Source organism: Telmatherina bonti (assembly GCF_933228915.1).
Source record: "Telmatherina bonti genome assembly, chromosome: 14".
Taxonomy (NCBI): Eukaryota; Metazoa; Chordata; class Actinopteri; order Atheriniformes; family Telmatherinidae; genus Telmatherina; species Telmatherina bonti.
This window is the reverse complement of record NC_136612.1, coordinates 16,430,522-16,456,177: the sequence shown is the minus strand read 5'-3', so window position 1 is coordinate 16,456,177 and position 25,656 is coordinate 16,430,522. Positions and strand designations below refer to the sequence as shown.

Here is a 25,656-nt window from a genome sequence, read left to right as displayed (position 1 = left end):
CTCAAATTGCTGATCCAGACAGAGTCTTTATGCCCTTTTTTTTTTTTTTAATCCAGTGCAGTTGCAGCACGTCTCCACTGCTACTTTTTGAAAATGGGAAACACACAAACACTCTGCCTCACTTCACGCCGTCTGTTGTGCAAGTTGTGCAAATGTGCAACACAACCCATATGATTCTCAACTCATCAGTGGATAAAAGGCATTTGCTGTCTCCATCTGTTGTCACACAAACACACACAAAGGAACGGTAGAGGTATCTGTTATCGTGCCAAAGCAAAATTCTGAAGGCTCTTAGAGATTAATGATGCTCCTTCTGCAGCAATGTGTGCAAGTCATTTCCTATGCATTATAAAGCATCATCAGAAAAATGATGAAGTGAAGGATGTGATTAGATGGGATTGTTTTTGCGTTTAAACAACCCATGCAGAAGAGGTTTTAACTTTTGGATATTTTTTTAAAAATAAGTTCTGATCAAAACAGCAAAAAAGGGCCCTAATCATGATACTACCGTGTTTTACAGATGGGTTATGATGCTGGCATGGAGTCGTTTCCTTCCTTAAAACATAACATTTCAAATCTTCTGGCTTGTCGACATGATTTTTACCCAACTGTAAAAAGCCAACATTAATCTTTTTAAAGAGCAGTGGTTTTCCTGTTATGCACTTCACTGGACAGTGTTCTCCTGACATTCAGCTCATGAACACATATCAACCACAGAGAGAGTTCCTTTTGTCCTTTCAATTTATTACACATCCTGCTTTTCGCATGATCTTCTTTGGTTGAGCAGCCACAGGCAGGGCGACACTGGTTTTAAATTTTCTCATTGCTACAAAAGCAGTCTTACTGTGGATTGGTGGAGTCTCATAAGAGACGGTTTTGTAACCTTTTCCAGCCAGATGAACATCAACAACTCTGTTTATGAACTTCTCTGAAATCTGATTTGTTCATGCCACGATGCACTTTCACAGAAATGTTCAAAAGATCCTTATTTTGAGGAGAAAATCTACAAACAGTTGAATTTAAACGTGGTGATAACGACTCAAATCAAATAAAGATTTATTTATAAAGCGCTTTATAAATAAAGCTTATTTATAAAGCGCTTTTCATACAATTTTCACACAAAGTGCTTTACATCATAAAATAAAATTTGAATATAAAACTTTACCACACTCGAGTGTAAAACATTTGAGCTCAATAACACATACCTGATCACTCCCTTTTGAGTGCACATATAATCCCACTCACTCAATCTACACAGCCCACATAAACACCCCCATCACCCTTTTTGCAAAAACTTCTAGTTTTTAGCTTTTGACTCTTTAACAGAAATACAAAAAACATAACTGGAAATAAAAATCTGGCTTAATATGAATAAACATTATACTGGATGATTTTCTCATTTAGCAAAGTTATTTCATTTGTTTGGGTTCTTTTAAATACTTTAAGGACTATTAAATTCATCTGACGCTGCTTTCAGTTACAGAGGTGCAGAAAACTTTACAGGGTTTATAAACTTTTAACCCCCCTGTACATGAGAGTGTGTGACTCTGAATAGGGGTCACATAAGGCCACGCAACCCATGTTAGCAGAGGCAAAGCTCACTGTCTCTTTCTTCCTATCTTCTTTGTCATTTCTCTAAGAGCTTCACCCTTGAGGTTTCATTTTATTTTTGAGTATGTGTGTGTGTGTGTGTGTGTGTGCATCCACTTGATACCCCCGTGGGAATGTGTCTCAGTGAGTGTCTGAGGACCATGACCTTGAGGAGAGGAGGGAGTGAAAACAGATGAAGAGTAAGAAACACACAGGGGGGTACTAAAGGAGACAGAGGACAAAACAGGAAACTGATAGGGAAGCAAAATTAGGAGGAGGAGGAGGAATAAGAGGAGAAATAAAGGCTAAGATCCATCTGCATTAAGCAAGTAGTATTCAGACTTTAAGGTGTGATCATGTGACTTGAAAATAGGGTTGTACATTGGAGTTGTGGTTCACTTATATTTCCTATATTTGCAATCCCAATCCCCAAAAAGGTGGGATTCTTTTTGTGTAAAATGTATGTATTGATATAAATATCTGCTCATTTGTAAAGTGATGGCAGCAACACATTTCAAAAAGCTTGGAACAGTAATATTTTGTTGTGCCGTGATTGACAGATTTTCTTGCTCCAAATGGTGAAAGATCTGACCTGCAGGAAGGACAGTTCAGAAGTGGACTCTTCTCAATGTCTTTGTGGTGGATGTTGTGCATGCTCTTGCATTGTTTTGCTGTAAAATCCAAGGCGTTCCCTGAAGGAGAAATTGTCTGAACCAGAGCAGATGTTGCTGTAAAATTTAAATGAACTTTTCAATCATTATTCTTTTATAATAATTAGAGTTTTGCTGATTAAACAATGATTTATTTTTAATTTCTAATAGAACAGTAAATGCTGCAAAATGTCCAAGCCATGCAGAATGAATGCCTCCAAAGTGTTTTATTAAGTAAGAAAATCACAAACCCAATGTAAAAGTGCATAATGCCAACACAAGACAATTTAGGTGGTAATGATTAGCTAGTAAGCAAAACAAATCAACAATTTTTTTAACAATATGCCTCAACAGTAATTACAGTTTATGGAAAAAAACTTAACGTACACAAAATATATTCTAAATAATTTTAATAAAGACGACAGTGGATTAGAAACGGTACTGGGCAGGGCCATCTTTAAGTTTAGAAGCTTGGACTCCTCTGAAACTTACGAGTTCCCAGCTCAGACTTCCAAAATCACTTCGCTATTTACGGCAAAAGTTTCACAAAATTCTGAGGACAACAGGAACACACAATGAACGGAGCTCGCCAACAGGTACAGTAAGTTCATAATACCACGAAATAATAATGACTAAACATGTCTCCAGTTTCAGTTGAACTCTCTTTGCCATGTGTGATGACGAGTGAGCGCTTTTCATTAAAGTCGTGCCAACTTAACTTATGTTTCCCCCTGTTTGTAGCATACAGTGAAGCGCACTGACAACTAAGTGTGATCTGTGTGTGTGAATTTGATCTATAACTTAAAGAATAACTCGTGACATTATAAAATCATTTTGTATTATCGAGGGGAACAAGCCTTAACTGTTACTATACACAGTCCTCTCTGCTAACAAGAGAGTTTTACACTGTATATGTGTCTACAACAACATCACTGTAGTTATGCTAACCTAGCATAGCATTAGCTGACAGCCTAAAAGCTAGCAAGCTGAAAAAATAAAGGTTTACAAAATATTTGAGAGTACAGAACAACATCTCTCCGTCAGCTTGTTTAGGCACATTTTCAGAGGAGTGATGTGAACGCAGAGGAGACGGTGGTTTAGTAACATTAAAGTTGGGCTTTCTAATTATTAATATATGTGTAAAATCCCACTTTACAAGAGATGACATGTTTTGACATCTGAGAAAGGCGTCTCTGGTTTTTGTTTTGGTTTATGATAAATAACTTGTGGCAAAGAAAATAATGGAGTAAAGAAAATGTCATTAAGGGGCATCACAGGGCTGCATATATAATGTTTTTCCAGTAACTTCCCTTATTCTGTTGCTTATATACAGCATACACTGTGGCCTAAATCTAAATCTAAATTCATAAGTCCAATTGGCAGCCCGATGTTTAATTTGTTGCTGTTTTTGTACTTGAAAATTTGTCTTTGCTGAAAAGTTAAAGGGCTAAATGTTGTGAAAGACTATAATGTCCTGCCTTAATTGATATCTATTTTGGTGTAAGCATTAAGGGACCAAAGAAGTTATTTTACTTATTGTAATGTTTTTTTAATTATTCTGCTGATTGAATATTTTTCTCCCAATTATCATATTCAGAATTGGCCTAAAAAATCCATCTTAGCGGGCACTACTTTTCAGTACTGATAGTTCCTTTACAGATGTGGAAGCTGGCCACACCATAGTCACCATACCAGAGAGCTTCATAACTGTCCACAGACAACAAGCTGGATGCTTGAACTGTATTTGCTGTGAAATTTTACAGATGTGTTCTTAAGTCGAAGCAGTAATTTCCAGGACAGAATCGTGTTTATTTTTAATGTTGAGCTGCCTGAGAGTTCAAAGATCATAAGCCTCTGTATTTCTGACCTTCAGCCTTGTTTCTTTCAGGAATTTTCTCCTGATTATCTCAATCTTTTGACAATATTACACACTGTAGATAGAGGGATGTTTAAAGTCTTCGCAAATATAAGGTGAAGAGCATCTTTGTGGAACGGTTCGACAAATTTTAAATGCATTATTTGCAGGTGGATGAACCTCTGTTAATCTTACATACTTTGCTTCTCTGAAATGGTCCTTTCATACCAAGTCACGTTACTGTGCTGTTGCCCATTGGCCTACTTATTTGTTAAATGCGCCTCCACTCATTTTTAGGTTTGTGTCAGTTACTGTTTCAGTCTTTTGTTGTCCCTTTTCCAAATCTTTTTAGATGTACGGATGCCATCAAATTAAAAATGAGCTAACGTTTTTTATTTAAACAGCAGAATGTCTCAGTTTCAGCATCTTATCTATTAGGAATACGAGATTTGAAAATGATTGTATTCTCTGTATATTTACATTTTGTATCCAACTTTGGGATTGAAATCATCATATATTTTTCTTTCTGTGGTGGCATAGATGTCAAACCAAAATTGCGCAGAGATTTTCAGATCTGCACCTTTGAGTGAGGCTGACAGCAGCGCTCCAGGTGACCTAGTTTTTCTGTTACAGTACTGTGAAAATGTCACATGATCCAAGCATGTTGGTGTGATCACAGATCCAAGGATAATGTTTTTACACATTGCATAATCTGCAAACTGTGGGAGTCTGTGATAAAAGCTTCTCTTCATGTACTGCAATAAAAATTAAACTGAAGGAGCAGCTTTCTCATCAGTCAGTGATACTCTACTTGCCAGCTGATCAACTTTAAAAAATTAATGTAATATACAAGTCACCGAGCTTCAAGAGAACCGAGCTTCAACTGTGTTCTTCTGGACGGGGGAGGGCTTACGCAGCAACCGCTGCTAATGGAGAATAGTAAACAATATGTTCTTTCACTTTACACACTAAAAGTCTCCAATAACACCAGAAAAGACCCTTTACTTGTTGACTGACTAAAGCAGTGGTTTCCAAACTTTTTCTGCAGGGCCCCCAATTCATCAACGACAATAATGTCAAGCCCCCCCCCCCTCCCATCACACAAACCGAAGAAACATACTAACATACTAAGAAATGCGTGTTTAGTTTTAGTAGCTGTATTGTAGGTATAATTAAAACCGTGTCAGTATCATTATTCATTCTTCTGCTTTAGTGTGAAACATTTTAAACCAGGAATTTCTGCAAACTACTTCAGGTGAGTTGAGTTTTCTATGGGACAATGCTGCTTTAGTAAAACAACTTTGCCCTATATGATAGTTGGATAGTTTATTTTTCTATGGTAACCTGCAGGCTTTTCTTTGTGTTGAGGAAAAGTACCCAAGTGGTTGTGTAACTTGTTTGGTTTCATACTTCACTATATTAGATGATAATATTTGAGACTGTGGTCTCATTATTACCTACCATTGATCATTACTATTACTGGTCAAGCAGGGGCAGATATGCTCCATCATAGTTTTTTCTTTTTTTATTACTTCAAGTCTCTCTTGTTGATTTATCATTTCCGATGAGTACTTTGAGGAATTTACACTGTGATAACTCTGGGCCCTCCCTGGGGGGCCCGCCCCCAGTTTGGGAACCACTGCACTAAAGGGATCTTTAAAAAAAAATAGCGTCAAATTTGCCAAGTTAGTACCGCATGCATCAAATGTGCTCTGACAAACAGTCCGCATTTAAATGCGTAATGTGCATGTGTAAGAGGCCAGATCATGCATGGTCAGATCAAGTGACATTTTGAAAATGGTATAATTAAAAAATTCAATCCCCCTGGAGCGCAGCTGTCAGCTTTCCCACCGTTTTGGTCGACGCTGATCGACCGTTTACAGGAGGCACAAACAGGTGCTACTTTTTCCATACATTTACATTTTTTTTGTCATTTGCATCAATGATAAAAAGTGATGTCTGATTTTGTTATTCAAAATTGAATTTGATTTTTAATCATTTTTTGGAGGGGGACTCAATGTGTTAATCGAAGAGGTCAAAGTTTAAAAATAATGATCAGATCATACAGATGAGGTTTCAGGAATATGAGCCTTTTGCTGAGTTATGTGACAAAGTTCTAACTTGAGTTCAGGTGTTAAACCTTTTTTACATTTGCTGCGTTTACATGATGCACTTTTGAGCCAATCAAATGTCCAAAGAGAATAAAAATGTGTCATGTAAACACCCCAGCTGATCCAGTCGGCCTCGATTGGACGAAACCTTTAATCCGGTAGTGATAGGTAGTTTAGACCTAAGAAAAACTGACCCCGTCCACACCGATCATCTCTGTGGGGGATGTTGTTTCTGTGAATGCTTGAACCATCTGGGGGCTAGGTGATGTAATCAGTTTTAAGGAAAGCTTGAAAAATGTCAGCTGAGTGGATTGTGGAGCATATACTGGTTTGGACAGAAAGTAAAACAGGAATAATTGAGCATTTTGATGGTCCAAAGGCTCAAAGTGCAAAAAAAAAAAAAAATCCTTCCAAATTGGTACACAGCGCACAAGTCTCAAGTGCTAAATTAAAGTAAAAGTATTAAATCATGTAAACATGCAACTGATCAGATCACTTTATCAAACCTTTAAAACATGTCAGCTTGAATCTCTGATCGATTGATTGATTTCAGTCAGATAGATTAAATATCTGTCCCTGTAAACATCGCTAATAATAGCTGCCATCACTCAACAATAACTAATATTGTTATTTGAAACTAACCTGCATCTGTCTGACGTGATGGAAAAATAAAGGTCTTTTTTTCTGTAGCTTAACTTGAAACTGTGATATTTTCTGAGGTGGTACTTTAAGTAAAGAACTTGTGAACTGCTGTTGTCAAGTATGTATGGTTTGACCTTTCTGGGCTACTGTAGTTTCCTTCTGCTTGTGTACCTAAGAGCAGTGTTCATCAACCCCTGTTTGCCAGTAGAAATTATCTAATTTCACCTAATTGGTCTAAAAAGCAGCTCTGTGTTCATCAAACAGGCCCAGATGTAAGATCACACAATTATCTGTTTTCCATTCATAACACTTTCACAAGATGGACTTTATATTTTTAATATAGGCTCTTTTTTTATAAAGACATTTTTGGTTTGTGGTGTGCCTTGGCGTTGTTTTCAGCAAAAAAGGTTGGGAAAAAAATGGCCTCAGAGTAACACACAGCTTGAGCTTCAACCTTCCTGAATGAGACTCTCATGATTGTGGCTTCATGTCAGCATGACAGAAGGAGAAGCAAAAAAAAAAAAAAAAAGAAAGGGAAAGCACAGTGCACGGTTATTCTCACTGCAGCCAAATGTGTTAATGAATGGGCCTACTGGTCAGCCCACACACACACACACACACACACATGCTCACACACACTCTCACACGTCTGGACCTGCCTTGTGCCAGACCGGATGGTAGTATAAGTGTGCCTGCCAACTGCTAACAGCTCTCCCAGAGTGGCCCTTACTCAGACACACACAGCGTTCACAGCTTAATGCTCACACACATTCACTGACTTACCACACGTAGGCACACACACCTCAAATTTCTGCCGTAGCTCCTCGTTGCCCTCCTCTCCCTCTGGTGCAACTGGGACATTGAAGTACTCGCCTTCTTCCTGAGAGAGCAGCTTAAACCTAAAAGAACAGGACATTTGTAGTAGAATCAGTTCATGATAAGGTTATGTAATTACAGTGTGTTAACCAACAACCAGACACCATCATCACCACATATTCATGGCATTGATGGATTTGACTACACTGATATCAGCTCCATACTTAGGGCTTAGCTCAGTGGGACGATTTCACCTTCAACCACCACAAGATCAGTCCTATGTTTCAGGAGGTTATTATAGTTATAAACAGCAATATACAAGTAAACAACAAAACTAACATATTCTTTGCATCTTTGTGCAACATTGTTTCAACAGTTTTGATTGATTTTGCCTCGTTTTGTCCCTTTTGTTGAAACTCAAAACACAACAGAAACAAGCTGAGAGTACAGCGACATTGTGAATAGGGTGGAGAAACTTCATCATGCTTTGTTTGGCACTCCACAAGGAATAATAACCAGGTTAAAACTCTAGTCCAAGTAAAGGTAAAGAAGAAATGAATCCCTGAATTAGTCACAGAACTGTTATTAACCATCTGACTAAACATGAATTATTAAAAACAGCTAGTTCATTAGAATCAGAAACCAGAAGAAATTAGCAGTATTCTCTCTCTTTTAGATGGCTGATGAAATTAATACAATCTTCTACTAACATATAAACTGTGTAACTCACATGTCCTGCTGATGAGGAATCTTAATGTTAATGTGACGAGGGAAAAGGGAGTTTTGCTTTAGTCTTGTGGGAGTCAGCAATTTATCCTTTTAATCTTCTGTGCCTCTGAAATTTGGTAAAACTACCAGTTAAAAAACAAGACAGGTTTTGGTAAAGATCCCCAACTCTCCATTCCTGTTTCATCCTCAAAATGAATGCTGACTGACTGAAATTTCTCCAGTAAACCCCATTATTTAGTAACCTAACAAGTAAATTTGGTACTGACTCTTCACATACTTCATCCATGGTATGTGGAAGTACATATAAGACTTCACCAGTTAATCCACTGAATATAGATCTAACTATCTGAATTAGGTCCCTTTAAATATCTTCAGTGTCACATTGCAGCTTTGCTCTTCACTAAATCAGTCCGGTTGTTCTTTGGTTCATTATTTTTTCTCCAAATTAAGTTCAGTAAATTTTGGCAATAAGACTAAATATATTTTCATGATGAATGCACAACAACAAGCTCACTATCTGTCAGATGCTATGTTATAGATTCCCAGAAAATTCCCAGAAAACAATGAAAATATTTTTAATTCTGCAAAACTTAGTTTGCAGTTTTTCCGCACAATCAAAACAAACATGTTTTCATCCAAACGGTTTTTTTTACATTGACATAAAGGTTCAATTTTATCTTGGTTTAAGTTTGTAGAGTTTATATATTTGTGGTATTTAAAGCATCCACATTTACTTGTATGAAATAAATAAGCAACTGGCTTCAAAAGACTGACACTTGTCTCTCAGTGGAGAGGCTGTTTTGTGGGTTTATGAGGCCATTTTCTAATAATTAGCTACATGTGAGGTTTACAGGACTTGCAATTGTCTAATAAAGTCTTGATCTACTATTTGACTCACACAGGGTATACACATGTTTGTTGATATAAGTTCAAACACCCGTCAGGGAATAAGAACACATGAAAACATAAAGAGTATAAGCTGTGAAAATCAGCTCTTTGTGTTCACTTTTCTCTCTATTTGCCTTCCCCTGCCTTGAAGTGCCGGTAAGTGTTCAGCTTCGGAGCTGCACAAAGGTGGATAAGACGAAAACCTGTATTTTTACGAGCTCACTCGGAATATAAGGTGCACAACGGCATCTCTCCGCCTCCACCATTCCACCTCAAATGCCGGCATCTCATTAAAAACCCTGACAGGGCAGCGTCAGCAAAAAACAGAGGAAGACAGAGAGAGATAGACTGAGCTACAGACACAGAGGAAAGGAGGGAGGGCGGTGGACGGATGAAGAAGCCGAGATAAAGAGAAGGGGTAGAGTTGCTCTGGCGCTGAGTCTAACCAGAGTTTAAAGAGGAGAATTTAAAGAAGTATTTCTCCTATGGTGCAGTAATGAACAAGGTCACCTTCACTCTCCCTCCTCCTCCTCTTCTTCTGGTGGGTTCGTTCCTTTGCCTCAAATCCCTCCACCCCTTCCTCCTTAACTCTCTTTTTCATCTTACCATCCATCCACGCCTTGTTTCTGGAGCTCCGAGATGCCGAAGGACAATGATCCCATGAAGTCGTTGCGGCTGGTTAAGTCCCAGTCCCACACCTCCACTGACAGGCGGCGGTCCTTATCATACTCCTTCAGGTGGCTGGGAGAGACATACAAGGACAATCAACAGTTGGATATTTGTAGGTCATCTTCAGTAAATTGTCATGACTTTGAAATGCACCCATGAGCTCTTCTAGGTTTGTGATTTCCAGTTTTATCCTCATGTAATCATTGGATAAATACAGTCATATTTATGCAACACAAAGGGAGCCTTTTTAGTGTTTTCTACCTGTTCAGTTCAACATAAATTCATACACCTCACTTGCAGTATATGAACCATTTAACACTCTTCTATCTCTCTTTTCAGTTCAGATGCAAAAATTGCCCCTCAACCTGAACATCTGCACCAAGATGCCCAGAGTTGCTGTTTTCAGTCTTGCTCCATGCTAACTGTTATGAGACATCTATAAAAAAAAACAAAAAACAATGCTACTGGAGCCAAGTGCAGCAAACAACCCCACAAGCAAGCTTTTACAAATACGAGAAGCCAGATGTTTTTATCTGAACGCCAGCGGTTACACATGCTTGGAAAGACGAGCATAATATGAAGGTCTTAGAACACTTCAGTGAGTGAGCGCAGGAGATAAGAGAGAAGACAAAGATACAAGAGGAGAGGCAAAAATAGGCAGAAATAGATAATCAATCCACTAAACGTGGTGTGGTACAGCCTTACAATTTAAAGGTTTCATTCCAGGTGGGGTTGAGGCAGCACTTTATAGTCTTGGTCTTCTGTTTGCTCTCGCTGCGGGGATCTGGGATCAGTTTAAGCTTCACGTAGGGGTCTGACAGACCATTGGGGTCCATAGGAACCAGATTCCTGGCCTCTTTGACTGCAGGTGGGAATGAAGAAGGAGGGATGGGAAATGAACGGGAGAAGAAAGAGATGGAGAAAAACAGTCAGCAAAGACGATATCTTTGACAATTTCCACGAGGAATAATGAAATCTGATTATACTGGTATCCAGACATGCACAACACATGTGTTCATTAATGTTTGTCGATAATTGTGAGCAAATGTAAGGTTATGTACAATGGTAACATCTGAATGACGGTTTTATTTATTTTAACAACAAATTATTGACAGTATTATCACATTTTAATACATCACCACGCAGTCAAGCTGGCGTTCATGGAATCTTATTTCCTTCTTAAGATAAATACAGTATTTCTTATTCCATTCATTTCAGATACATAATAAACTAAATTAACATTTGTGTGTTTTTGATTCACTGATTATAGAAGTGTGTCCCCTCTGTAATAAACTAAATCGAACAGAAAAAAAGAAAATCTAAGGTTGCCAGATCTGTCTTCAATGACCATGTAAGGCCAACGTAAGGTTGCCAGTTCCAACACCAATCCTTCTTTAGTGGCTGTGTGTGTATTCAAGCAGTAGAAAATCTCCTGTGGTTGGAGTGTGTGTCAAATGAAGTAAGGGAGTGTGTGAGTGTGCATAAATATCAATGGTGGTCAAGATGTGAGGTCACATCCAATTACAAGAAATATGGCTGTTTGTCTTACGCAGCGCGCCGGGGTTGCTCTCAGCTCGCATAAACAAAAAAGGTCTTCACCACACATACAAAAAAACACACAATAGACAAATGTATTTAAGTGATGACCAATTTAAAAAATAAAAAGCACATGAATCATCACCGTAACATGTTAAACACTTACATAAACACAGGAAAATGTCTGAGCGGGCGTTTGACTAGTAGCAGTGCAGCAGTCCCGTGTATACAAGTATCTACTTCATCTTGGTTCTGCTTGACATTTAAAAGGCCCCCTCAACTAAGAAACAAGATTTAGAACATGTTCATAAGATGGTTTTTGTGTGTTGGAAGACATCTCATGAGCCAAATCAGCCATGAGTGTCAACGCTCCAGTTGATAATGTCTGCTAGCACCACCTACAGTCTTAGACAGGCAACTTCAGGTGTATGTAAAATGTTGTGAGAACAAATCCTACCACTTGCTAGATATCGCTTTTTACATGTAATGAAACCAGTGAAATTAGAAGCAAGCTGGACGATTTAGCTTCTTCTTTTGAGAATCACTCTCTAATTCAACATTTTTGGTTAAATTACCTCAGTATGAAGCAATCATGAGATCATAAGGAAGAAGTGCTAAAGTAGACAGGAAATAGTCGCCCGCTAACAGGCGAGGATACGGTACAGCCAAAGTACCACATTCACAGATCTCCATTCCCTCATTAGGAGACAATTTAGGGTCAAACTATTCTGATGCCTTAATGTGAACATGCAGGTTCATAACAGAAACTGGTCTTTTTATTTTCTCATATGAATTTGCTCATTTTAGCAGCCAGAATAATGTTCAAAACATAGTGCAGCAAAAAATGTTTAAGTGGGACTGCTTTAAGATGGTGAGCAGTCAAAACAGGAGAAAGTCCAGAAAGTGTAGCTTTAGGAGACATTAAAGTTGACTATGAAGACAATAGAGAATGTATGCCAAAGAAAAAAGCCTATTCTTTTTCTGAACATCCTTTGATTTTGAAAAAACTAAACAACTACGTCTTGCAAGTGCTGCTTAGCTAAAGTTGCTGCAGCTGTGCTTCAGCACCTCAGCTGCAAAAATAATTTGGACTAAACTGAGATAACCAGCAATCACAATCCATAAGGCCAATATTGTTGGTTGTGTTGATTACTGTAGAGAAAGAAGGTTTTAGGGTTTGGATGCAGACACTGTAGATCAGGGCTACTTAATTAGATGTTCAGGTGGGCCAGATTTTCAAATAAAAATGATCAGAGCCAGTACATAAAGTAAGGTAAAATAAATCAGCCAAAATGAATAAATTAAAAAAAAAGAAGATACATTTACATTTTGAAAACTAAGTAGTTTATTAATTTTTCTACTTTAAATTCAGTCCCACATGACAAGGGCAAATGCACAAAATAAAATAATGAAAATTCCAGTCAGAACCTATTTTTCTCCTAACTCTTAACATAAAATGGTCCGACATACAATATAATCTTTAAACACCGCCACACACTCATTGCATATTAAACACATCGGTTTGGTGCTCGAATGTGACGGCAAAATAAACAAATACTTATCAGTCCAGGTGGGGTTAAATCTGCTGCTTTGCTAGCGCTACTCTTACAACTTCAAAACACAACAACACCAGCTGGGGTTAATGTTGCTAGGCAACCAAGCCTTACATTCGTGGTCTGCACAACTGTAGGATTGTAGGCTACTTAATCAGTGTAGGAATGACTGAAGGCTCTTGATCAATATCTTTTTTTTTTTTTTTTTTACATAAGCTGGGCCACATAGAAGTTGGTTCTGGGCCGCATGTGGCCCGCGGGCTGCTATCTGAAGACGCCTGCTGTAGATGCTAAAATGCTTTTCCACAATGTGACAAATTCTAAGTCATCCAGGTCATGGTAATTGTAAGAGCTTCAAAAAAGGTAAACTGTATTTCTTCTTGGTTCTTAAAGAAGTTTCACATCTCATGAGGACCACTTATAATTCAAAACTTCCCACCAACCAACTAAAAACAAAGAAGCTTCTCAGATGAGAGGTGAAACACAGCAATCGACTGTAGTTACTCTTCTCCAGAACCGTAGACAACCGGGTTAACACAGAGTCGTGCATGGGAGAAAACACGCATGAAACCAGCATATTCTTAAAAACACTGACATTATTTCCGTCATACCACTAGTATTTAAAGAGTTAATAACTGCTGAAGTAAGACTTAATACCAATCTGCCAATGTCTCTGACAGTAATGTATTACTCAGAGCATAATGAGCACTTGGTCTTCCCAGGTGGTCTTGGTTCCCATCATCACAGAAGATCAGATGGACTTGTAAATAATGTTGAAAACAAAAACCTAGACGATGCAAATACTAGATAAACTGAGGCTGAAACTGTGTGCACCACATGCATTCGTAACAAATAAAAAGTATGAACTAGATCTCTAAAAATGTGTGAAACAGAACAGATGTGTGTTTTAAGTTGAACTTGTGAGGATAAGTGCAATATTCTGACAAATAAAACTTTCTCTAAAAATCGTGCTATTTAAGAAAAAAGCTGTAACTTCTGTTGATATAGTGTGACAAGGATGAGCTGAGGCTTCCTGTATTCACCAGTGTGACATTGGTGTTTCTCAGGAGACAACATAATAAGCACACAGGCTGGTAAAAAGAAAAGAGTCTCTCGTTTCATTTCGTATCAAAGCATTTGGGGCAGATGGGAGAGCTTTTGCCATTTCTAAAATTTAAGCACATAAAATGTTGCTCTGTTGCTTCAAGAGTCGCGCTCTTACAAAGAAGCCCCATTTTTCTGTTTTTGATGAATGAGTTATAACTGTAGTGTCAAAATACTCTTTACTCATAATGCAGTTGCACCTTGAATATGAACAAACCATCAATCAGGATATATTACCAATAAATTGTTGAACGAGAAAGAGATCTGAACAGGCTATACGGTTAATCCCGAAACAGAAGATGAGCTTCCCAAAGAGCTCACAATGTGAGAAAACCCCAAGATGTCAGAGAGCTGTTGCTCTACGCTACCCTCACCGAGGTTAACCACAGCACAGACCCAGCTGTAAACTCTCAGCAGAGCAGGTCAATAAATTTTAGATGATGCCTGTTAAAGTGACCATCAAATAGTTGCTGAGGAGAGCTGGAAAGAGTGTAGCCTGCCAAATAGTCTCAGAGGACACTTGAGTAAATAGTAGGGGATGTGCACATTTTTGTCTTGGAATGGATCTCCTAGTGCACGTAAGACGCGTGTGATTCACATCAGACTCTTTGAGTGTGTGTGTGTGTGTGTGTGTGTGTGTGTAATTTTTGCATGTACACTGTGTGTGCTGATGAAAAGATTATAAGATTCTGTGCTTTGGAATAGAGGCAAAACATGTACAGGGCCAGTAGAGATGAGAGTGCAGAAACAGCAGAATACCATGTGTGTGTGTGTGTGTGTGTGTGTGTACAGCAGCGTGGGCGTTGGTTCATTTGTGAGACAGCCTTATCTGGTCTTACAGGGTTTCAAATGGCCTGGTCAGCTTCATCTTTGCAGGTGTGCTACAAAACCCTCAGCAAATTTATTTTTACAGATCCAGACACTGAAGTCAGAATAGTTTAGACTCTCTGAGCTGTTCATAGTTCATAGTTCATAGTGGGTGTGTAACAGGCTGCGCTATGTTAAAAGGTTTTCCTTAAGCTTACATTTATGGAGTGGGAGTAGTATCTTTCATGCTGTCATAAAATGTGAACAAAATCTGACATCAGTAGTTCATCTGGATTGTATTGAATTTAACCCAGTGACTTCAGGCAGGTAACAAACACACACATACACACACACACTCACCGACAGAAAACCTTCAGTTATTTCAGCATCTACAAATACCAACTAATGAAGCACTCAGTTAAAAGGTGGTGAAAAGTACAGATTAATATTTTTAACACCTTCACATAAATTAAAAAAAACCTGTTAAAATGTCTTTTTTTTTAAAAGTTTGTAAGTTATATTGATATAAACCTGCACAAGCCACACATGCTTTATGCAGTGTACCAAATTTAAAGTGTTAATAACATTGTTATTACACCGAATCCATGTTTCCCTGTACAACAATAAAACCAGTTTAGGTTTTTGGAAGAAAAAAAAAAACAAAATTTAGACTTTTTTTTTTTTTTAAATTTGAATTAAAAAATATTTAATGTTGTTAAGATGATTGTGAATGAAATGCACTCAACAACATATTTATTTCTCTGTGGTTTTTATCAATATTTAGTATAAATTTCTGCCCAATCCAAGGACCAATGGGTGATAGATGAAGCTTCAAAGATTCAGAGATTCAAAAGAAAATACTTAAAAAAAAAAAAAGAAATTAATTCTTGGCAAATGCATCAAAGGTCCCAAGGAGAAATATGAATCTCACACATCTGATTGGTTGGAAAGTAATAAACTAGTAATAAACTAGGCTTTATATGGTTGCAAGAAGGTTGATAGAAGTTCTCTTGACACTTGAAGAAATGAAAAATAAACTGAATAATTGTGGTGGACATCCACAGTAATTATGTTAATCTGTTGGAATATCTAGTATATTTAATCCTGTCAGTCTGTTTATATTACTTCCTGATAATACTTCCTGTCGGGTGTCAGATAAGACGAGCAAAGTTGTTTCCATTACCCATAATACATATAACCTTTTCTCTGAGTAAATCTAGAGAAAAACAATTGAGAGTTTAAATGTTTGCGCAATAAAGTAAATATTTTCAATTCTCACTATAATGTTCCCCTTTTCTGATTTAAATATTCTTTATGTATTTATGTACATCAAAGCTGCAATTAAAAGTCATCTTACATGGAGAGACAACAATTAAACTCCTCAGATCAGCTCATTTGTTCTTTAAAACCAGTTTAGTAGAAATTACTTTCATTTTGGGTGCAGTACTAACAGGAGAGGTCACCTTTAAGATCCCAATTTATTGCATTTTCCCTGCTGGAGTGCCCTTGACATTGATGTCAAATCCCCTCTTTTCCCATAAGTGCCATTCCTCCAGTGTCCCTGGACTCTGATCTGCCTCTCACTGAGATTGGAGGTGAATTACAACTGATTAATACACTGTGTAACTTCCTACCAGTGCCAATTGCAAGAATTAAACTCGTAATTAGAGTCAACAGCTCAAAGGCATTTCTTCATGTAGTCACCATTTCAACTAGATCCTGCTTCTTTAAGCTACAAAGAAAACTTCCTGGTGGCTCTGCAATACATTCTCAGAGGTGGCTCCTGTTTTTTTTTCTCGGCCTCATATCAATGAGCGAATAAGCTCTGGATGGCTCCACACTGGCCCCTATGGATCAAAACTAATATTTCCTCTTAAAAACTGCCTCCCATGCTATGCTGATGACTGGAGTATGCATGATGTAGCTTAATATGCTGCTTGGGAACGTAGCCCAAGTGGATTTGAGGCTTTATTGCTATCTTCACAATGTGTGATAAGCGAGCTCTCTAATCATTTCCCACATAAACCAACTCATGCTCAGCATATGAGCGTGGGAAGCACCAACAAAGTTAAACAGTAACAAAGTAAAACAAGAATAAAACAGTGAAAAATACAAGATACCATAGAGGAAGTCTCTAGTATGGTGTTATTTACTGAGGAAAAGATCCTATATATTAATTTCTGTACTGAATATACTTTACCAGCTAATATATAATTTCCTTTTTTTTAGCAGAAGCAGTGAAATTTTTTTTGCCTTGCAACAAGTTTAAGATTTTTTAGCTGAAATTGATCAGAAGAGTCAGAAGTGAAGTAATATGAGCCTCTGCTTCCACCTGCAGGTGAGAGCAGTCACTGCAGGTAGAACAAGTAAGAGAAAGGCGGTGATGGTGCTCTGTGCTCTTTCTCCAACAAAGAAATGCCTTCACCTGATTAGTTATCTGGTAATACTCTGAGAGCAAAATCAGAGTGTATTCAGGCAAACTAAAGGTGTTTTTGTTTCTACAACTCAGCCAGTGAAGCCAAATTCTCACTGTTTTTTGTTTTTTTTTTTAGGTCGGGGACAGTGCCAGCTATTCCAGCATCACAAAGAAAAGTGTGAGCATATGAATCCATTAATGATTAATATTTCATTTTTTCTGGTAGCTTGGCTGGCACAGCTTCTGCTCTCTCCCAACATCCTGCTTTATATTCACTCAGCAACAATATTAAATCCCAGGCTCTGTCTAGAGCTGCTGGATACAACTACTTCAGTCCTGTAGGCTCTGAGAAAAAGGAAAGAAAATCAGTGTGAAGAAGCTTCTAAAAACATTTTTAAAGCCTTGATACACAGTCAGTAATGTTATGTAGAAGATCCACATCAAACAAACATGAAGGAAAATAAGGAAAGTTACACTAAAAATGAATTATTTAAGGTCCAAAAGAAGCAAAGCACATGGAAAACTCATGTGAATATGTCCAAAACTATTCAGAATGTTCCAAATACCAAGTTTATTAAGCAGATAACTACTAAATTCAGCATCGCTTACAGAGGGCAATATGTATGTTTCTCTAAAAGAAGCAAGAACCATGTCAGAAAACACATCCTGTGTTGGAGGAAAATATTAATATCAAATTTTTGGTACATACGAGACTACTGAAATGAAAACTGGGTTTTAAACTGTCCTGCACATCATTCAGACATTGACAGATAGTAGGGTGTCATCGTCTCCAAGGAACATGCAAGCAGAATTCAAGAAGTTGGAACTAAACAGCTGCAAAGTTAAAAAAAATAAAAAAATAAAAAAAACTAAACTAAATCTTATGCCAATATTTAAAAAACGGTTCCAGTTTGCAAGGGAGCATTAAAAGGCCATGTGGTCTGAGGAGACCGGATCGAACCAGTTCCAGAGAGGTGGGGCAGCTGTAGTGCAACAATCATGTTTTGTACCTACTGTGCAAGCCTCATGGGGCAGAGTGCTGATCCAGGTCAGACTTAGTTTGTATTTTTTATTTAAAAATGGCAACTCCAGGATTTATAAGTCTGTGAAAACGTTGATCAGTGAGCATGAGACATCAGACGGCACTGAGACATGCTAGACAGGAATTTGTGCAGCAGTCCAACTCTCCCATCATCAATATGAAATGTTGTGATGCTGCATACTGAAGCGATGCCATGACAAAAGTGTTCCAAATCAGCTATAAACATGGTCCAACAAAACACTAACAAATATGTGTACGAGTGAAATTAGCGTCCAAAAAGGAAGCCAAGCGCTTCAGTCATAGATGTTATCTACTGCAGATCAGCAGACCAGTTGCTTTTAACTGTTCCTAAGACACGCTGTAAATACAGAGGAGACAGAGCCTTTTCAGCTATAGCTCCAAAAATCTGGAACAGCCTCCCTCTGCAGGTTTGACAGGCTAACTCCCTCGCTGTTTAAAAGCCGTTTAAAAACACATTTTTATTCTTTGGCATTTTAGCAAGACTGAGTTGTCATCTGTGTCCTGTGTATTTTATTTTTAACTGTTTTTTCATGTTTTCATGTATTTTATTGTTATTTTATTTTCTTAAGCTGTTTTGTTCACTTGCTGTTTCTGTATAGCACTTTGGTCAGCTGTATGTTGGTTTTAAAGGTGAAGTATGTAAGATTTTCAATATTTTCAAAATAAATTAACTAATAAAATAACTACAATCATAATTAGATAGTTTTTTAAAACATGTAGGTTCCAGTCTGTCCATATTTGATGTGTTATTAAATTACAAGTTTAATTAATGACAAAGACCCTTCTTAAATGTTTGCCTGCTGGTAAAAAAAAAAAAAAAGGGCTTTTTGTCATTTGTCATTAATTAAACTTGTAATATGGACAGACTGGAACCTACATGTTTAAAAAAACTATCTAATTATGATTGTAGTTATCTTATTAGTTAATTTATTTTGAAAATATTGAAACTCTTACATACTTCACCTTTAAAGTGCTTTATAAGTAAATATGGTATGGTATGGTATGGTATGGTATGGTATGGTACTGTACAACAGTTCTGAAGATAGAGCTACTCAAGTGCACGTGCTGGCATCATTTCATTCATCAGCTCTTTGTTTGTTTTGTTGTCCTGCAGGATAATGTTTAATGTCTTGAAGAGACTAATTACCTGATTAAAGTTTGTCTTGACAGACTATTGGCTTGTTTCAGGTCTGTTTAGAACAGAAAAGAGTAGTGATGACATACTGTGTTTGTGCCACTGCTTGAGCTCTTTAGGTTTATTCTGAGGTCAGTCCCTAGATGTTCTCAGACACCAATATCATGCATATTGATCTTATTGTGGATTTATTCTCCATTTCCATTTTCTATGTGTATGTTTTAGGTTTATTTTGAGATTTTATGTGTAAAAGTATCTTTCTTTTGTTTTGTTAGGTTCTTTGTTTTATAATTATTTCAAAGCTGTACTGATAGAAAAAGATCTTTTTTTACAATTTGAACACTGCATTTAAAGATTTTTATCAAATCAGCCTGTCAAGATTTTTCCTAAATATATTTTTTAATAATGAAAATGATCAAAAACAGGTAGCAAATTCAATTAAATTAAAATAAATCAAATTAAATACTTGAAATGAACTCTGTTGCATAAATCATTTTCAAAACTTGAACATGCAAAATATTTGTGCTTCAACAATGTTTAAATATGGAACTTTAGTTTTATTTATATAACTTTTATAACTTTATATAACTTTAACTTTATAACTTATATAACTAAGAAATGTTTTACAGATAAACTGTATCATAAAGCCCATAAATTAATCTGGATGCATTTTGTACAAGTCTGAAATGACGATTGTTTTGCATATTAACCTTAAAAATGAAAACATAAACCAAGGCATTTCTGCCTCAGTTTTATGTTCAATCACAAACATTTTGAACTGTTTTATTTCTATGAAAAATTCATAACAATCCAAATAGTAGGGGAAAAAAATTAACATTGTGGTATTTTCTTCTGAAAACTGATCCCTCAGTTCATATTTTAGAATTAAAATTTTGATTTTTTTTGTGTAAATACAAATTATCAGGTCAGACCAGATTAAACCAAACGTGGATTTTGTAGATAACCCATCCTCACAAAGGCACGTTAAACACAAACAAGACATTTTCAATACTAGTTTGACTGCAGATTCTCAAATAAAAAACATTTTAAGATTAAGCCCAGTATATATATATTTTTTTTGCTCTACTTCATTTAGAGAGATTTTCTGACAAAAATACAGAAGTGCATTAAAAAAAACAGATAAAAACATACCATAGTCACTCTTTTAAACTATGTACATATTTATCATTGTGTCATTATGTAACAACATAAACAAAAATACCACCTTATATTAGTGCAACGTATCTAAATTGACGTATTTCAGGTCCAATATAATCCCAAAAAAAAGCAAAACACCTCTCCATGTCCTGATCTTTGCAACATTAAAAAACGAAGCTCAGTTATAAGATGAATCTCACCTTACATGTGTTTTTTTCTTAGACTGTTAAGATATGTAAAATGTGATCTAAAACTCGTGATGTGAGATGAAGATTGGGTGAAGCTCATGTCTGAGTTACATCCTTCACCTCCACCAGTCTAACAGTAGAGGGAGACAAATGACCATTCATGTGAGAGCTGGACTTACTGGTGACAGTGAGAACGTTGGTCTTGACATCAGCTGTAATCTGGATCCGACCTCTCCTCTCCGTGTGGTCTGTCCCGCACAGGCTCGGCACATTGGCCACACAGCGCTTGTGGATGTTCATCATACAGTCTGGAAAACACAACAGACATGTTTTATGAAACCAAAGAGGAAAATGTAAAAAAATAAATAAATAAAAAGTAATCTGCTATTAGTGCTCAGTTCAAACTGGGATAAGACAGCGGAGTGGAGCACGTACGGTCACATCTCATGCCCTGGTGTATGAGGCCGTACAGTAGAGAGCCACAGTGGTCGCAGAAGGTGGGGCTGGAGTAGGTGTGGATCTTAAACTTGTGCTTTGCCCTCGGGTCCTGGAGAAAGACAGAGAGGGGAATATTGGGAAGACAGAGCTGTGAAAACTACAAACTACCACATTTCGCTGCGATGATTAATGCTGCACAAAGCCAAATAAGCACAAGGCAGCCGATAAAGCGAGAATGACTAAATGTTTATAATAAAATGTTTCCCTCTTCTTTCATTATTTTGACATTTATGTTTGGCAAACACTCATCTCGTTCTCAAAAACCACAGTGAATGTTCTGGGGGGCGACCGAGCACTTCCTGGAAGTCTGACAGGGGTTGAATATGGAGGGGCGTTGACACTGTAATCTGATCGAGATAAATTTCATCTGTATTTCTTTGTTCACTTCAATTTATACAGACTACAAAGGCAGCTACCAGCTGGGCCTCTGTGTGTGTGAGTGTGTGTGTGTGTGTGTGTGTGTGTGTGTGAGTGTGTGTGTGTCAGTTAAACAATACACAGCATGGAGAAGCTAAATTTCATCTGAATGGAAATACAGCAGGTGGGTGAGAGTTTAAACACCAGTTTTCTGCACACAGAAGAACACACTCAGAAAAATCTGGAGTTATTTCTGCCAATAATCCGATAAGACGATATGTAAGCATGGCCATAGTTCATAGTTTAGTTCATAGTTTAGGTTACATAGAAACAAAGTCCAAAGCAGAATAGATTATGTACTCTGTGCATTATTCATAACTTTTCTAAAGTGCAATGGAAAGTACTGGTTCTACAAGCAAACCATAGCAACGGCAACAGAAATAAGTAGTTAGTGTGGGAAAAGGCTTTTGAAAAAGTGGCTGTGGTGGTGGAAAAAGCTTCTGACCGTATGCAATAAGACATGAGCAAATTGATTTTATTACTTTGCAAGTGAATTGATTTTGCAGTAAAATGTGGCCTACAAGCAGGTGGTTTATTCCAGAGTAACACTTCACCACTTCCCAGATTTCTGGGACATGCGGTAGTTTTTTTTTCCCCTCCGAGATATCTACTTCTGTTTATTGATTTGAGTTGTCTCATAGCAGGTAGACATGGTGACAGCAGGACCAGGCAGCTCAACGGGGAGGAGATGGATGAGATGATCTGTTGCCAGACGTGCTGAACATGTGTAGAGTGTTGCAGGGCATGCATGCAGGACATATTCTCTGTGTGTTGTGTGCAGGTTTGGGAGTTCCAGCCATTTCTTCCTGACTGACACATACTAACATTCTGAAAACTCATCATGCATGTGTTAAATCTTTGAGCGGAAAATATTGCATCACGTTGCAACTTATAGATCCATATTTCCATCTTATTTTTGCTTGTTTGTGAGAAAAAAGAAACCTTAAATAATAATTTAAAAAAAAAAAAAATCTATTGTGGTGTCAGATGCTCTGCATTTTCCTTGACTGCACACACAAGAACCAGAAGAATTTAATTCTTGGTTTCACCCTCGCTCTTTGCTGTAATTGACCATAAAGAAAGGGAACACTGCCTGCAGTGTGTCTGATAATCTCCATGGGTACATGAGCACTTATACTAAGATAATTGTGACCTGTTTTTACAAAGAAACACCCCTCTGCTTTATGTAAAACATGTTTCTTAAAAACTTTGTAGAACAAAGAAAAATGGAGAAAACATCTACTGTATATTCATCACTCGGAGATCTTCTAAAACTCATTTGAGTTCTCTGACCGACTGAATCGATCATCCTTTACTTAGATGAACATTTATAATAAACGTTGGCATTTAGGTGGAAAATGGGTCTATTTCTGTCGGATGTGCACTCATGTGAATGACACCTGCAGCCACGGCTCAGTGGGAATGCACATCTGCATCTAAGCACTGTGGTTACACAGGTGATGAGGTTGCTCACACACACACATCCCGTGATGAAGCCCCAGTTGGGAGGGATCCCCGTCATGCAGTGAAGCAGACACAAACCAGTGCACGAGCTGGAATCTTTCTGCCACAACGATCCGTCACAGTTTTCTTTGACATGAGGTTGTTGGGGTTTTTTTTACTGTTTCTGTCAGAACCAATGGGATGATTACCTTCTTCCTCACCACTTCTGTACTGGAAAACAATGTGCCACACTGGCTGAGTTACAGTATATCTCCTGTATCACACAAGTCTCTTCAGAAGTGATCAAAGTTTGATATGACGTGTTTTGCACAGCTGAGGGCCAATAGGAGAGTCTAACCCAGCAGCTACCCAACCAGATGCAGGTTGCACCCCTGACAGGTTGCCAAAGATCGACCAGATGAGCAAAAAAAAAAAAAAAAAGCCATGAAATAAGTTGTCAGGGTAAATACAATTAATAATACTGAAAAAGGGCATCCTGTTCTTGCCTTCTTATCTCTTTTTGTTCATGGAAAATGAGTGGACTTAGTAGAAGGACAGAATTTTCCATAAAGCGGTGTAGGACACAAGTTTTCATCATAAAGGATTGTGATTTTTTTTAATTATTTATATGAATATCTAAAATTAGCTGGTGAAAGCAAAAAGAAAAAAAAAAAACACATGAGTAAGAAGACTTTTATTTTAAAAATAAAATAAACATATCTAGATTTTTTTTATTTTACAGAACACTCAAAAAATGAGCTAATATGAATATAAAAAAAATACTTCATGTTTATATTTCAAGATTAGTTAGTTTCCATGGTATGACTTGATGCTTTAAAAAAGTGTTACATAAATGTAAGTTTGAGCAAGATTTCACATTTTTATTTGTTGCCTCTTATTTTGAAGAACTCAACCTTTAATTTTACAAGCTTTTACTCACCAACCTTGTGCTTTAAAAAGTGGATGAAACTGTGTGAGACTGCTGGAAAAACAAGTGTTGCGGACGGTCTAAACTAATTGCCAGAATAGTGACTTGGTTCAAACATCCACTGTTTTAAGTTGTTTTCTTGTCACTTTACGTCCCGAAACACCGTTCTTCTTTTGTTTCGGTATAAAGCGTTACTGTCCTTTATGTTCTCTGACAGCAGCATCAGTCATTCCCGCCGACACACAAATCAAACACACATCCTGTCATGTCATTTGTGATTTATGACAGGCAGAAAGACAGGCTGGGTCCTCGCTCACAGCCACTTAATCCCTCCAGTAACAACTGATTTTTCTTTCTTCAAGTTAGTTTAATTTCTACGGTTCTACAAATACCTCTAGTCTTAACCAGGTCTTAACCAAGTCTTAACCAAGTCTCGAAGTAAATGTAAAATCAGATCAATAAAACTAGAAAATTTCTGAAGAAATTTTGATGGGTGCCAATGAAGCTGCCCGTCTCCCCATGTATGTGGCAGATGTCCGAATGAGTTAGGGGCCTCTGATATGTAGTGTGTGTGTGTGTGTGTGTGTGTGTGTGTGTGTGTGTGTGTGTGTGTATGGCTAGGGTAGAAGAAAGAGAAGAGGCACGTCTGTAATTTCCCACTGACTGCAGTTAATGAGTGATATTCATAATAAACCAATAGTGTTGATCAATAAAAAGGGTGTTTATCATTAAATGCATCCTGTTCCTCTAAATGAGGAGAAGAGAGAAAAGAAGTGAGGCGCGCTGAGGCGCGCTGAGGCGCGCGTCTGCTGATACTCACTATATGTAAAGCAGTTATTGAGTGATATCAATTAAAAACCAATAAACAGTGTGAATAGATCAATAACTGCATCCTGTTCCTCTGAACCACTGTATATTACTGTATATGGGCAGGTGTGTGCGTCATTCCAGTCGTCCACACAAACCGGCTTCCTGCTCGTTAACGTCGTCCTGGCAACGGGACACTTTGTAACTGCCATCTCACTCAAACTGACACAGATACAGACATAAATAGGGAAGAAATGAACCCCCTGAACAACCAAGCGCTGTTCGAAAACAAAAAGTCGTATCAAAATCATTCTTGAACCGTGAGAAGACTTTCAAGAACATAGGGATGTAATTTATTTTACCCTATTGCGAAAGGAATTTAAATCACAGCGAGTTAAAAACGTCAGGGTCAAACTTTTTTAGTCCGGTCAGATTTGAATGGGGCTTCAATGGGAGGAAAAATAGACTTTCTCACCTTTGGAGCTCCGTAACTCAAAAACCGTGCGGCTGGGCAATTTCAGAGCCAAGGTCCAGTTTGTAGCCAACTTGATTCCCGACGTTTTGATATAAAGTTTGTCAATGTACGACAAAAACTCTGAGCATGAGAGCCATTTGTTTGAGGATTTTAGAAAATAATTTTTTTAGAGTGCAGC

The 25,656-nt window shown here is 37.6% G+C and overlaps 1 protein-coding gene across 1 annotated transcript in view; it reads right to left on the bottom strand.

Annotated features, from left to right (window-relative positions):
* LOC306765064 (protein kinase C beta type-like) overlaps positions 1 to 25,656 on the bottom strand; it is a gene marked incomplete at both ends in the record, with an annotated part of 101,872 nt that overhangs the window by 26,061 nt on the left and 50,155 nt on the right. The window contains 5 exons of the mRNA XM_079252407.1: positions 7,651 to 7,747; positions 9,888 to 10,022; positions 10,656 to 10,812; positions 21,090 to 21,218; positions 21,346 to 21,457. Coding sequence (XP_079108533.1) covers positions 7,651 to 7,747; positions 9,888 to 10,022; positions 10,656 to 10,812; positions 21,090 to 21,218; positions 21,346 to 21,457 — 630 coding nt within the window. The remainder of the gene's footprint in view (positions 1 to 7,650; positions 7,748 to 9,887; positions 10,023 to 10,655; positions 10,813 to 21,089; positions 21,219 to 21,345; positions 21,458 to 25,656) is intronic.